Source organism: Mesoplodon bidens (assembly GCF_964165515.1).
Source record: "Mesoplodon bidens genome assembly, chromosome: 13".
Classification (NCBI taxonomy): Eukaryota; Metazoa; Chordata; class Mammalia; order Artiodactyla; family Ziphiidae; genus Mesoplodon; species Mesoplodon bidens.
In genome coordinates this window covers 10,175,234-10,190,497 of record NC_138169.1, presented here as the reverse complement: position 1 = coordinate 10,190,497, position 15,264 = coordinate 10,175,234, and the positions used below count along the sequence as shown (strand labels likewise).

At 45.0% G+C, this 15,264-nt stretch overlaps 1 protein-coding gene across 6 annotated transcripts in view; it reads right to left on the bottom strand.

Moving 5' to 3' along the window:
* Positions 1-15,264, bottom strand: part of ACAD10 (acyl-CoA dehydrogenase family member 10) — a 51,180-nt gene that overhangs the window by 32,299 nt on the left and 3,617 nt on the right. For all 6 annotated transcript variants that reach the window (XR_014017341.1, XR_014017342.1, XM_081252641.1 and 3 more), the window contains exons 2-7: positions 13,983-14,182; positions 9,201-9,349; positions 7,383-7,577; positions 3,205-3,363; positions 2,346-2,505; positions 701-842 (exon numbers count right to left, since the gene is read on the bottom strand). Coding sequence is in view for 4 of the 6 variants with exons in the window: in XM_081252641.1 (XP_081108767.1) it covers positions 701-842; positions 2,346-2,505; positions 3,205-3,363; positions 7,383-7,577; positions 9,201-9,349; positions 13,983-14,169 (992 nt within the window). In the remaining 2 variants the exon portion in view is untranslated. The remainder of the gene's footprint in view (positions 1-700; positions 843-2,345; positions 2,506-3,204; positions 3,364-7,382; positions 7,578-9,200; positions 9,350-13,982; positions 14,183-15,264) is intronic.

The following is a 15,264-nucleotide window of genomic DNA, read 5'->3' as shown; positions in this document are numbered from 1 at the left end:
ATAACTGTCAGTCATCAGTCCCCGTAACACTTAGAGAAGTCAGATTCAAGAAACCAAAAAGTCAGAGGAGAGACAGTAAATGGTGAGAAAGAAGAGGCCAGGAGCCGAAATCACATTTTCCTTACTACTCTCTGCAACTTTCCTTCTGCAGAACATGATAGGCTGGAAGGAAGGAGGAAGAGGAAGAGAAAGCCGTCCAGGAGAGGAAGCCCCACTCTGGAGTCCAGTCATCGCACTGCCACTCACTGTCCAAGAGTCTGAAGCTAGTGTTTTTCAACCTACTGTGTTTAAATTTTCCTATTCACAAGGCAAAAGATTTTATTTTGCATGGGTTGTAATACATTTATTGTTTGAAACATTTTATTATGAAAAATATCAAACATACATAAAATTAGAGGGATTCATATAAGGAACCCCAGGTTTCAATAACTATCAACTCACGGCCATGCCTCCTTGGGCTATGACCCCACTTAATAGAGGCTCAAAAAAAGTCTAGTCTCCTAGAGGTTTAGGTAGAGAAAAGAGAAAACAAGCTCCTGAATAAAATTAGGTGACATGTTCTTATCAGAAATAATTTTGGAGAGTCATACTTGTAATTTAAATGTCTCAAGGCACTTTAATGGAGTGCTGATTGGCCAGCTCAGGGGCTGGGCTGCGGAGGCCGGGGACGGCGAGCACGCCCCCAGCTCTGAGAATTTACCTGAACTCCCTCTCTATTGCATGCGCGGATGGGAGCAGTGTCCCTGGTGGCTTCTTCCTCAGAACCAGCTGATGTTTAGCCAGTCTGACGTAGTAGGTGGGATTTGACTGCCCGTGATCAAACTGAAGGAGTTCCAGTGGGCCTGCAAGTTTGAAAGCAAGGAAAACTCACACCAGCTCTGGAGGACAAATGCGGACAGACATTCTTTCTTTCTAACGAGTGCCGCATACGGATGCAGAGCGCCCTGATTTGGAATGCACTGTAAGGAAAGCAGCTCCTCCCGGGGTACCCGACGTGACTGCGTCCCAGGCACCCCCGCCCCCCACCTCCAGCTCGAGGCCAGAACATCACACTACGGTGCGGCAAAGGCCGCTGGATCTACACGACAGTTTTCCCCTTGGGCAGGTGTCCAGCTTTGTCCTTCCTGCCAACTGCTGCTCCGTAAGGAAAAGGTTTTTAGTCCTGTTGGTAGAACACAAGCACAGTCCTGGAAACCCGTCTTGCTAAATGGAATGCTTGAAGCCGAGGATGAAAAGTGCCCTCACTTGAAAGGTGTGCCCCTCACCCCATACTCGGCCACACCACGCCTGACACTGATGGGACAGCTGGAAGGAGCTATGCAGAGGCCTGCAGCTCGAGCCAACGCGGCTTTCAGGAGACGCGTTTCCCACCCCAGCAGGCTAAGCTCTGAGGCTGCCCTGCAGAAACGGCCTAATTAGCCCTAGTCTTCACAATGACATGAACTCTACACACAGATTCGCAGGAAATGGGAGTTCGCCTGACTTAGCTGGCCTCATCAGAAAGGGTCCCTCGGCTTTGCAGAGGCTCTAAGAACAATCCCATCACTGGAAAAAGTCCTCATGCGAAGCTGCATACAGAGAGTACTGTCAAATGGTACAGATGAACCGGTTTGCAGGGCAGAAATAGAGGCACAGAAGTAGAGAACACACGTATGGACGCCGAGGGGGGAAAGTGGCAGGGGGTGGGGGGGCTGTGGTGGGATGAACTGGGAGATTGGGATGGACATATATACATGAATATGTATAAAATGGATGACTAATAAGAACCTGCTGTATAAAAAAATTAATGAAATTTAAAAAAACGTACTTTCAAGGATCAAACTTTATCACCAGGTAGAAATTTCTTCAAACGTTCATGCAACTATACTTTAATAAAATAAATTTAAAACGAAAAAGGTCATGAGGCACCTGTTTTTCTGAGGGTGGAATGTGAAGAAGGAGCTAGAGGTTCCTCTGAAGAGACAGAGACAGCTTGTCACATTTTAAATTCGTGCAACTTTTAAGTCACCTTCACTAAACAGGCTGTCATCTCAAAACACTCAAATACCCCTGGGCACATACTGCAAGTTCCTCTCCTCCGGGACAGCCCTCTGCAGGCGACTGCTGCCACACCACACTCTCACATGGAACAAGGGCCAAGTACACTTTGGGGATCCATAAACAAGGAAGTCAGTGCTTTTTTTCCAAGCAAAACAGAGCAGCACTCGGGTCCACTGGGCTCACTGAGCGCACTGGCTCTTTTCTTCACCACATGGCATCGTTGTCTCCAGCATATTCCGCTAAGAACTGAAAGTGTGAACCAGACTGAAAGCCTAGCCTTTACCAAAATGCAGAAGCTTAACTACCTGTGACTTGGGTCCCCAGTAAGTCTTTGAGGTGCTTCTCCAAGGAGTCCTTGGGAATTTCCATCGTCTTTCTCACCGGGCGAGTGTTTGGAACAGCCATTCTCAACGGAAAACCCAAAAGAGTTTCCAGTTCCTTTACTGCAGTCTCTGGGTCATGAACCTGGTTTCACAGAGAATATTGAACATGGACGCCCAGTCAACCCTGCCCCACCCTCCTGCCTGTTCTCTAAGAGGGTACTTTCTTAGAGGGAAATATAGAAGAAGTCAGTTCTCTGAGCAAGGACTTTGCAGCCAGGGGAGTCAGCTCACGAGAAAGCCTCAGAATGAGTTTCCTCCTCCCATTTAATTCCTAACCACATTAAGCTTTCTTATCTGCTGGGAAGAGTGCCGGTTAAGAGTGAATGATACTCCCTCGTGCCAGGAGGGCAGAATATTGTGCTGTAGTGTCCACTCTGTCCCTATGGGCCCGTCAGCTAATAACGAAAACCCAAACGCAGAAAGCTGGACAGAGACCCCCGCCGCCAACGTGGCTTCTCCTGCTTCAAAGCATTGGGGTGGCCCGTGTGTCTGGTAGCTGCTGGGTCCCCACCCAGAGCAGCATCACCAGGCCAGCAGAACTGTCACCCGAAATGTCTTAAGCCTGCCGTTCACCTCCCTGTATAACTCTTTTCTTACTTCCTATTGAAAATACAAGTGACTAGTCACCTAGATTTCATAAGCAATAAAAAATAAAAAGACTATGGCAGCATGGGTGAAAACCACTAGAGGCAACTGCAACTATGAGTGTAAGAGGACTGCATAGACATGCTTACACTAGTGCCTGGGGCACAACAGGGGTTCGAAAAACAGTGACCTTTACCTTAATGGTGTGAATACCAAGGCTGGCAGCTGCTTTTAGATTCGGTCCAAGATCATCCAGAAAGATGGACTCAGAAGGCTGCCGGCCTAGCCGCTCCAAGCACAGCTTGTACATCCTGGCATCTGGCTTGCAGACACCTTCCAGGCAGGATTCCACAACCTGAGAGGGAGGGACAGGAAGGAGAGATGAATGTCCCTAAAAGTGGTGTTCCCACGTACACCCAGTATATTTTCTGAAAAGCAGAGCAGAAGGAAGGCAGTGGAGATTTGTTATAACAAGTACCTTAAGAGTGTCATGATATAAAATGATGTTGCTTTTTTAAGAGGAGTGATTTGGAAATACTGGGTTACAACCTGAGGGAAGACTCAGAAAACCAAAGCTCTGGTTCAGACACAGTGGGTGACCTTGTGCAAACAGCGAGGGTACTATGGGCTTCAGGTTCATCGTCAGGAAACCAGGAACACTAACAGCCATCTTACCTATCCTAACGGTAGCTGGGAAACAGTGAACTTCAATGTGTTCCAAAATGACACAGCAGTTTGCTAATGTGAGGTATTGTGAATGCACAGAACAGAAGAAAAGCTGCACGTTTCAGTTTTAGGGAAAGTATTTCACCATTTTCTCAGAAAGATGGCACTGTTTACTGTTATAAAAGAAATACGACTTTAATGTCCATATTTCAGAAGTTAAAAAACAAACAGCTGTACTCAGCCTAGATAGATAAATCCCACAGGAGGGCTAACACCAAAGAGATCGTCAGTGGCAAAGACATGGTTCCCTTTCACACGAAGAGCCTCCTGTATCCTGACAGCCTTGCTTCAACCTGTATCTGATCCAGAACTGGTGGGGTGCTGCTGAGGGTTCAGGAGAAGCCTGAAACAGCTGTCTCAGTGTCAGGCAGGCTACCTCTGATCCAGCAACCCCAAGTCCTCTGACACTGTCCCCATGGTTTGATCTCCTGTGAGCAGGCCTAAAACATCCATAGAGGCCTGTAACCAATACCCTCTGGTCTGCCCAAAGAATAGAACTAACTCCCTCAATCACTCCTGAATCGACCCTCGCTCTCCAAGACCAAGGACAAACCTGAGGGCCCCTCCCTCTCCTCCAAACTCCCATTGTTCAAGGTTAGAGAAGAACTGCCTTTTCAGACAAATGAATGTTCTGAGTAAGTTACTGACTCTTCCTGGTCTCCTAAGGACCTGAATGAGCTAAAAGAAGACAAAGAAGCTCCTTCTAAAGAAAATGTCAACAGTGGGTAGCAGAGAAGCCAGGTGTTTCAGACACCAATAAAGGCATCATGGGATAGGAAAGCAGCACAGCTGTGCCAGATGACACAAGAGGAGAGGGGGAGCAAACCCTGGGGATCAGGGCCTAGTCTGACAAGCAGACACCTCCTCTCATAGGTGAGTACATTTGCAGAAGTGAAAAAATTCCTGACATTTAAATTGGATAAGATCCCTGGACTTCTTGTGTTCTATTTTGCCAGATGAAAAATTTCTGAGGTTGTGTTTCACAACAATGTGAATATACCTAAAATTACTGTCCTGTATAATTAAAAATGGCTAGGATGGTAAATCTTTTTTGTTTCATTGTACTACATTAGCATTTTTTATTTACTTTTCTTAAAAAATAAATTTATTTATTTATTTATTCTTGGCTGCGTTGGGTCTTCGTTGCTGCACACGGGCGTTCTCTAGTTGCGGTGAGCAGGGGCTACTCTTCGTTGTGGCGCACGGACTTCTCACTGCAGTGGCTTCTCTTGTTGTGGAGCACGGGCTCTAGGTGCGCAGGCTTCAGTAGTTGTGGCGCGCAGGCTCAGTAGTGTGGCTCGTGGGCTCTAGAACGCAGGCTCAGTAGTTGTGGCACACGGGCTTAGTTGCTCCGTGGCATGTGGGATCTGCCTGGACCAGAACTCGAACCTGTGTCCCCCACACTGGCAGGCAGATTCTTAACCACTGTGCCACCAGGGAAGCCCCTAGGATGGTAAATCTTATATCGTGTGTTCTTTACAAAAAAAATAATAATAATAATGTAAAAGTTTTTACTTAAAAAACAAAGTAGATGGGGACTTCCCTGGTGGTCCAGTGGTTAAGAATCTGCCTCTCAATGCAGGGGACATGGATTTGATCCCTGGTCGGGGAACTAAGATCGCACATGCCACAGGGCAACTAAGCCTGTGTGCCACAACTAGAGAGCCCACGTGTGGCAGCTACTGAGTCCGTGCTCTCTGGAGTCCACGTGCCACAACTAGAGAGAAGCCCACGTGCCACAACTAAGACCCAACGCAGCCACAAAAAAAAAAAAAAAACAAAAAAAACATTACCCATTGCTTAAACCTGGACACAAGCAAAATTTCAGACATAAAACATCCATACTAAAAAAAAAAACCCAAAAACAAAGTAGATGAACAAAATTTAAAAGCCACATGCACGTCAGAAGAAACAGATTTCTGTGACATTGAAAAGTTCAGGAGCAGCCTCCAGTGATGATGGGGATCACAGGAATGGTTCCATTAGCTTTACTTCTACCAAAATAACTTGTTCCTTATAGCTTTAGAGAACAAAAATGTAAACCCTTCTCTTGAGGAAACAGATTTTCAAAACTCCAGGTCTCCTGCAGACACAGAATATGAAAATGGATCTGAAAAGCACACACCAGAGAGCCTGTGAAGCCTGAATAAACAAGTCCATTGTTTTAAAGAAGCTCACAAGTCCTTACATAGTTGAAGGGCCCAATATGAGCCTGGCCAACTGATTTTGTCCAGATGAAGATATATCCCCATAGCCACACTGGAGGGGAGGAATCTCTGAAAATAATTACAATGTATTGAATACTTACCTATCTGCCAGGCACTCTGTAAAGTGCTTTGCATGCATTATACTCTGGGATCCACACAGCTACCCTAAACAAAGAAAATTCCTACTCCTGAACTACAGGTGAGGAAACTGAGGTTCAGAGAATCAAAGCTACTGCTTATAGCAAGCTGCAAGACAGGATTCAAATCTGGCTGAGGTCCCTGAGCACCAGAAGGGGAGGATGCTTGGAGGAAGGCTGTGCTGTGGACAAGCGGGGAAACCAACAATTAAAGTGGGCAAGGAGCCAGGCAGCTGTGCAGAGGGAAGAGGGAGGAATGAGGAGGTGGGAGGTGAAAAGAGCATTAGGTTGGGTCATTAATTTCCCATATTTGTGCTCTGAGTTTTCTGCCTGTCAATCCAACTAGATTTTACGTTCTAAAATAGCACTATCCAATAGGACTTTCTACAGTGATGGAAACGCTATACTGTCCTGTCCGACATAGTAGTCACTAGCCACATGTAGCGACTGACAACCTGAAATATGGCAAATGCATATTCCAAAGGGCAGGGCTTGTGTCTGTCACACTGAACACAGTATCCCCTCATGCCTAGCCAGTGCCCAGCACACAGTCACTGCTTAATGAGAATGTGTTTTCCAACCAAATGAAGTTTAAGCAAGTCAATAATTCAGTAATTCATATCTGTCCCAGGATAACGATATACTTTCTCTTAGGGAAATGGGGAGTCTTTCACAGAAGTAACCTCCTGGCACAGAAGACCACCTCCTGACTCAGAATCTTCTCAGGTACTTTCATAGTCTAGCCCTTCATGTGCTGTCCCATACGGTAGCCACTAGCCATATGTGATTATTTACATTTAAGTTGAAATGAAATAGAATTCCTCAGGGCCACTAGCCACATTTCAAGTATTTAATAGCCATGTGTGACTAGTAGCAACCATACTGGACATTTCCTTTACTGCAGTAGGTTTGTTTGCACAGCACTGGTCTAAGGATTAATGCCATAGAAATAGAGGGCAACGGGGTTGATCTTTGAAGAGAAAAGGTCGAAGGGCCCGTTAAGAGGTGAGGGCTGACGAAAGTGCATGTGTTATCTGACGACTAAGGTTCGACTCCAGAATGAAAGGGAGTCTCTAAAGCTGAGGTTTCAGTCAGTTATCAAAGCCCATAAATGACTGACCTTGCTAAGGGCTCAGTGATATTTTATAAGTCGTTTCCCACCTGTTATGTTTAATCCTAACTGAGTCAAGTGTGTGAATAAAAAACCCATTCACTCAAGACCTACTGAGAGGCAGCATTAATGCTGCATCCTGAAGCAAGGACACAGACTTGATTCGGATTATTCTGGATCACTGTGAGCTTACCACATCAAACTGGTTCCGGTCCAGGGGCAAAAAGCTCTTCCCATTGGGAAGATAAAAATTATTGCTCAAGACTGCAGTCTGAAGACCTTTAGCCCGAATCTGAGTTATGGCCTCAGTCATCACTGGGAACTGCTTTGCCACTCGCTCACTGGTCAGCAGAGAGAAAAAGGAGTCCAGGGGCACGGAGGTCTTTGACTAAGAAGGGGGGAAGGGAGAGGAGAACCAGCCATCATTAAGAGTAAGAACAGCTTGTCACCAACACAGAAAAACACATATTCCTGGCTTCCTACCACTACCTGGTGTAGGACCCCGGGCCTTTGGCTTGCTGCCAAAAGGAATTCCCTCCCTCAGCCCTTGTGCAGAACTTTGTATATAAGGTTGTAAAAAGTGGCTTAGAATTAGAGTTACAGTGGTTAGAGAATGGAGCTATTTATATCAGCATTCCAGTTAAATGAGTTCTTAATTTCACTCACTCATTGTCAATTTTAAAAAGATTCAGAAGACCCTAAGAGGTACATTAAACTCTATATGTGTATTAAGCAGATGTAATTTAATTTTTAATGATCCAGAGACATTTGATGATTCTGCATTGCCTTAACTTCACCATTACGAACTGAATGTCAGTTTCTGATCAATTTTTGTGTTTTGTTTTTTTTTTTGCGGTATGTGGGCCTCTCACTGTTGTGGCCTCTCCCGTTGCGGAGCACAGGCTCCGGACGCGCAGGCTCAACAGCCACGGCTCACGGGCCCAGCCGCTCCACGGCACGTGGGATCCTCCCAGACCGGGGCACGAACCCGTGTCCCCTGCATCGGCAGGCGGACTCTCAACCACTGCGCCACCAGGGAAGCCCAATTTTTGTGTTTTTAAATTCAATCTCTGTGGGTTTTGAAAACTCTTATTTTATCATGTTTCAAAATCTGCAAGGCCAAGTCTGCTATTCTGATACACACACACATTTTACAACAGCTTTATTGAAATACAATTCACACATCACCCAATTGACCCATTTAAACTGTAAAATTAAACACTTTTTAATATATTCACAAAGTTGTGCAACTATCAACACAATCTGTTTTAGAACATTTTCATCACCCTGAAAAGAAATCCCATACCCATTAGCAGTTGTTACCCATTCCCCCCCCGACACCCCAATACTCCCAGTCCTAGAAAATAACAACTCTGTTTTCTGTTTCTATAGATTTACCTGTTCTAGACATTTCAAATAAGTGGAATCATACAATATGTGGTCTTTTGGGTTGGCTTCTTTCTGTCACTTAGCAGAATGTTTTCTATACATATATTTAAATATTTATTCATTTATTTAAAATTGAGGTAAAAACACATAACATCAAATTTACTATTTTAACCACTTTGGGTGACATTAAGTACATTCACTGTTATGTAACCAAAACCACCATCTATCCACAGAACTTTATTATATCTTAAATTATATTTTAGCAGGGTTATTGTGAAGGCACATGAGTTAATACAAATAAAGAGCTTAGAATGCAGAGCCTTTCCAGAGAAAGGTTCAATGTTATTACTGCATTAAACAAGCTTTCTGATCAAAGCCATTACACAACTCCAGCTTCAGATGAACAGTAACTGATGGAGAGGCTTAGTATGTAATATTTTTACTTTTTCATTCATGTAGTTAAAATTGAGTACCTGGGGATGGAAGAAATAGCTCAAAATCTTATAACAGGTTATTAGGTTTTCCCTTCTTTATTTTTAGTTTAACCAACTTAATGGATAAGTGTTGCATCCACTATTCTAGGCAAAAAGAATATGGAAATTCTAGTATGTTTATCACTCACAATTTCAGAGCAAAGTCTCCCAAATTCTTGTAGAAAATCCTCTGTTGTTATCTCTGCTCTCATAAATTTCATCCAGGGCCCATTTTCGCCACCTGAGATCAAGGCCTTCAATATAGTTCCGGAAGGGATATGATTCTGTACCTCCCATTCTACCGGAAGTAAAACATATGGTAAGTCAAACTGTAATATAGGGACAAACAGCTGGGGTTTGGGGAGCAGGGGAAGTACCATACAAGTTCCTGTGGCATCACTGTGGTGCCAAGTGGGTTCTACTGGGAATTCAGACAAATTCAGGAAATGGAAAATCTCAGCTTGGACCTCCAAGGGAACAGCAATAATCATCTGTGTAACTGAGGGGACACTGGTGCCAAGCATCAGGTCCGTACCACCACCTTGAGATGACTCTGGACACTGCAGTACGAATTTTCTTCCCTGATCTCTCATTGGCTGGTTCATATATATTAGGTCACTCACACAGTCCTGGCACATGGTAAGGAAGTGCATTAGGGAATACAGCAGATTCTGACAGCACTCCAAAATGAGCCCTTCGTTTTGTAAACCGTAGTAACCCTTCAGAGCAGCGTAGCTGGCACACGGAAACATTCACCTGGGGGCGCTGTCTTTGAGAAATAAAGAACAAAATTCTGTCCATAAAGAGCTAAGGCAGTGGATGGATTATTATTGTGTATACTGGGAACACTGGGACAGGGGTTACTTTTTCTTGTACAAGGGTGTTTTCTCTTGGTATAATATACCTGCTATGGGGCAAAAATATATACAGCATTCATAATTATATCTAAGATATATCAATAATATACATTAGCGCATATCTTTTGTTTAATGTAGTACCTGTGCATTGAAAATATTTCAGACAATATAGAAAGGTATAAAAAAGAAAGTTAAATGACAAAGCAATCCCATTCTTCAGAAATCACCAATGTGACCAATTCAGTATATCTTCTGAGAATAACAAGACTTTTAAAACTCAATCCAAATAATAATAATAATAATACATCTTTAATTTTAGAACTAAAGTTAGAGCATTTTTTAGGATCTTAGAGCTGGCAAGCATGCAAGGAAAGGGGCACTCTCATATGCTGTTGATGGGGGTGTAAACAAATACAACCTCTATGGAGTGCAACATTTTAAATACACATTTACATTTGATGTAGTAATTCTGCTTCCAGGAATTTCTCCCACAGATATATTTATAAAAGTAAGCAAAGATTATGTACACGGCTGTTGTGCAGAACTGCTCACAATAAAAACTAGAAACTTACATGCACGTTACTAAAGGGCTTGTTAAATCAACCATGGTACATCCATAGGATGGAATACCTCGTAGATGTTAAAATGTATAAACTAGGCCAAGGGTTGGCAAATTATGGCCTGGGGGCCAAATCTGTCTCCCATCTGTTTTTGTAAATAAAGTTTTATTGGAACACAACCACATCTACTTGTTTACTATTGTCTATGGCTGTTGCTGGCTCCAATAGTAAAGCCATACAGAGATTGTATGGCTTGTGAAGCCCATCTAGTGCCCTTGACAGAAAAAGTTTGCTAATCCCTTAACTAGACCTTTGCCTGCTGATGTGGAAAATTTGGCAAGATATTCTACTGGGTCAGAAAAAAGGAAAGGTACATAACAGTGTGTACAGTATGACCCAATCTGTGTAGACACAGTTTACACACACACACTCACACACACTCATGTATATATAGGCAATTTTTGGAAGGATAAACAAACTTTTCACAATGATAACCAATGAAGCCTAGGACTGACCAGGGAGGGGTGAAGGTGACAGTAAGAAATTTGTCTTTGTATTTTTTTTTTTTTTAGGTGTACTTTATTTATTTATTTATTTATTGGGGTATAGTTGTTTTACAATGTTGTGTTCATTTCTACTATACAGCACAGTGAAGGAGAGTTCCCAGTTTTTTTTTTTTTTTTTTCGCGGTACGCGGGCCTCTCACCGTTGTGGCCTCTCCCACTGCGGAGCACAGGCTCCAGACACGCAGGCTCAGCGGCCATGGCTCACGGGCCCAGCCGCTCCGTGGCATGTGGGATCTTCCCCGACCGGGGCACGAACCCGTGTCCCCTGCGTCGGCAGGCGGACTCTCAACCACTGCGCCACCAGGGAAGCCCCCCAGTTTTTACTATACAGCAAAGTGAAGGAGAGTTCCCTGTGCTATACAGCATATCTTTGTATTTTTAAAAATATCCTTTCAGCACCAACTATTTAATAAATGAGGTTGGCATAACTGAGTTTCTGTATAGAAAAAATTTAATTAAATCCCTGTTTCTCACCATCACAAAAATGAATTCCCAACAGACTAAGTACCCAATTCAGAAAAAAAAAAAACCCTCTAAAAGTTAGAAAACAATATGCAACGTCTTTATGAACGTGAAGAAAAAAAAGACTTCCTTAGCCTAGTCTCATACCATGCAAGCCATAAAGAAAAACACAGATGATTTTGATGACATCAAAAATGAAAATTTTGGGGCTTCCCTGGTGGCACAGTGGTAGTCTGCCTGCTAATGCAGAGGACACGGGTTTGAGCCCTGGTCTGGGAGGATCCCACATGCCACGGAGCAACTAGGCCCATGAGCCACAACTACTGAGCCTGCGCGTCTGGAGCCTGTGCTCTGCAACAAGAGAGGCCACGATAGTGAGAGGCCCGCGCACCGCGATGAAGAGTGGCCCCCGCTTGCCACAACTAGAGAAAGCCCTTGCACAGAAACAAAGACCCAACACAGCAAAAATAAATTAATTAATTAATCAAACTCCAACCCCCAACATCTTCTTTAAAAAAAAAAAGAAAAGAAAATTCTGGTATGGCAGAAACATTATAAATATAAAATAAAAACACAAGTCAATAATAACAACAACCACAAGACTTACTATGTGCTCCAAAGATTCCAGGCACTGCTGAATAACATACCATTTAAAAGTATGAGCAGGATTTGAAAAGGCAGAGGAGGCAGGGAAGGGTAGCTCTGATCAGAGAGAACAGAACTTGCAAAGGCACAGGAGTATAAACACATTTGACAAGTTTAAAGAGCATCAAGTAGTCCAAGGTAGCTGAAATGTGGGCGTACATAGGAAACGGTGTGACAAAAGGACATGAGAGCTGGTTGTGAGGCCCTGGAACCAGGCAAAGCTTCCGGTTTTAATCTAAGTGAAAAGATGCAGGCACTCAAGGATTTGAAGCAGGAGAGGGAAGGGATAAGATGTGTGTTTCAGAAGGGCAGTTCCAGGCACTGTGTGCAAAACCCAGAAGGCCAGGGGTAGAGTTAGGAGTTAGGGGGCTGATGTGCCAGTGCAGGCGGGAGAATTTAGGAAGAGGCAGTGGCAGCGGGAAGGAGTGAACAGGTTCTCAAGATATTCTGGAGAAAGCTGAGAAAACTCCTGCCAAGCGATCTTTGTGTTCTCTGAAAAAGGAGACTTGGCTGTCTGCCAAGTATGAAGGTTTGGTCTGGGGAAGTATGATGGCTCCGGGGGGAGTCTGGTGAATGCAAGAGGAATATGAGTGGAGGAATAGAGAGGCTGAGGGCCCAACTGCAGCTGGAGCTAAAAAAAAAAAAAAAAAAAAATAGCTCACCTAACGAGTTAGCAGAGCTGGGTAATTTTGCAACCAGGGGCACAGAAAACCTGAAGTTGGGTTGATTTAGCATAGAAAACTGCCCAATCAGCAACCACAGTAAGTCAAAAGAACAGGGACAGGGGCTTCCCTGGTGGCGCAGTGGTTGAGAGTCCGCCTGCCGATGCAGGGGACACGGGTTCATGCCCCGGTCCGGGAAGATCCCACATGCCGTGGAGCGGCTGGGTCCGTGAGCCATGGCCGCTGAGCCTGTGCGTCCGGAGCCTGTGCTCCGCAATGGGAGAGGCCACAACAGTGAGAGGCCCGCGTACCACAAAAAAAAAAAAAAAAAAAAAAAAAAAAGAACAGGGACAGCTCTGTTCAGTCCTTTTTCCTTCCTGCTGGCTAGAATGGGAATGTGGGTAGAAAGTGAGGCAGCCAAGCCTGACCCATGCGGTGAAAGTGGAAATGAAGTGCACTCACAGCAAAGCAACACAATGAAAAGAGCCCAGGGCGCTGACATCACAGAGCAACACACTGGCCCAGACCACATACCTGGACTTTCATGTGCAAAAGAAATCAACTTCAGTCTTGGTTCAGTCACTGTTTTGTTAGGCTTTCTAACACTTCAAGCCAAACAAATCACACTTAAGTCAGTTGAACTGAGTGGGTAAAAAGGTAATACCAGGAGGGGCTGAAAAAGGAAGGATCAGAGCCTAGAGGTTTGATCTTGTAGTAGCAAAAGCAGGTTTAGAAGGGAGGTCGGTGGAAAAGGAAAGGCTATGATCAAAGCGGGGAGGGGGGGACAGAGAGGATTTCAGGATTCAGAAGTCGTAGTTAAATTCCACCAATAACATTAACAACAATAACAATAGCAGCTCGTCATTTATTGAGAATTTCAGATGAACCAAGCACTCACCCTGCTAATCAAGTGCTCTCCATGAATTATCTCATTTAACCCTCCTCCAACCCCAAAGAGGTGGGTACTATCATTAGCCGTAATTTAACAATGAGGAAACTAAGACTCAGAGCAGTTAAATAATTTGCCCAAGATACTCAGCCACTAACTGTTGCTTGGAATTTGACTCAAGAGCAAGCATAGTTCCCACTGGGACACACTGCCGTCTCCCCTCACCACACTCCTTTCCCCCACCCCTACCCACTGCAGTCTCCAAAGGTGAAGGAGAATGAAGAGCTCACCTGCAGCCACTCTCCCTGGAGAAGGAATGAGAACTCCGCCCATGTCAAAAATCACTGCTCTGTAGGTGCCGCCTCCAGAATGTGTCCATCGCCAGGCTTCCTGGTGCCTGCCCTGGCCATGTTTCACGAAGACCGCCCTCCAAGCCCGCTGGAGCTGTGCAGACTGCAAAAGCCGCCTCAGGCACATGTTGGAGCCGAGGCTGCGGAGAAGGCACAGGACATAGTTTGCCCTCGCTGCCTCCAAGCAGACCTCCACCCTGGTGCTCAGGGTGGCACCTGCACACCTCCTCTGACCTCCAACCAGCGCTTCAGACACCACCAGAGCGGAACGCAGGATCTCCGCCCTCCCTGACCACTCCTTGCCTAAGTTCCTTGGCTCAGGAAAGGGCTCCACCGTTCTCCCAGCCGCCCAAGCTGGAAAACTGGATTCACCCCGACTTCCCTCCGTCCTCCAGCCAGACACCTCGGCTCCGGGTGCTGGGCGCGGCCCATCCTTCCTCCCGAAGCTCTCCGTCTACCTCTCTCCACTCTCACTGCGTGATCTCGACCACGGACCTCTGCGACGGCCCCCTAACTGGTCCCCCTGCCTCTTCTCAAACCTCATTCTTTCTTCACTCTTCAACCAGTTATCATTCAAGATTGCATATTTGATCATATCCTAACCCCACTTAAAACCTCCAACGGCCCCCCACTGTCCTCAAGATAAACTCTCAGTTCCTTAACCTGCCTGAAAAGGCCCTCTGAGTTCTGCCTCTCCCCTTCCGGCCGCAGCTCTCCCTCCTATTTCACCTTAACCTGGTGATCAGGACACTCAGGTCCACGGCCGCTTCCTCAAACACGTGATGCTCTCCTCCTGCTGCCAGGCCTTCGGGGGGCTGTAGTTTACCTGTAACTTCCTTCATGCAACCTCTTCTGGCTAACCAGAAGAGACCAATGAGCAGGATGCCCTGTACCCACCTCCTCCTAGCACTCGCCATGCCACCACACCATCACCCCTCCTACAGAGCAGGGCGATGTCCTCCTGATTGTTCTCCATTGCCTCTTTTCTAAACTTACTTTCAAAAAGTTCGGGAAAAAAAACAAAACACACGTAACAGGTACACGTGTATATAGATATATAAACATGTGCAGACATAAATCAAATGTGGCAAAATGTTAATAATTAATCAATCTTGGTGAAGGGTACACGATGAAGGGTTTATGAGAGATCACTGTACTATTCTTCAACTTTTTTGTACGTCTGAAATAAAAACCTGGGAAAAAACCAAAATAATTAAACCAA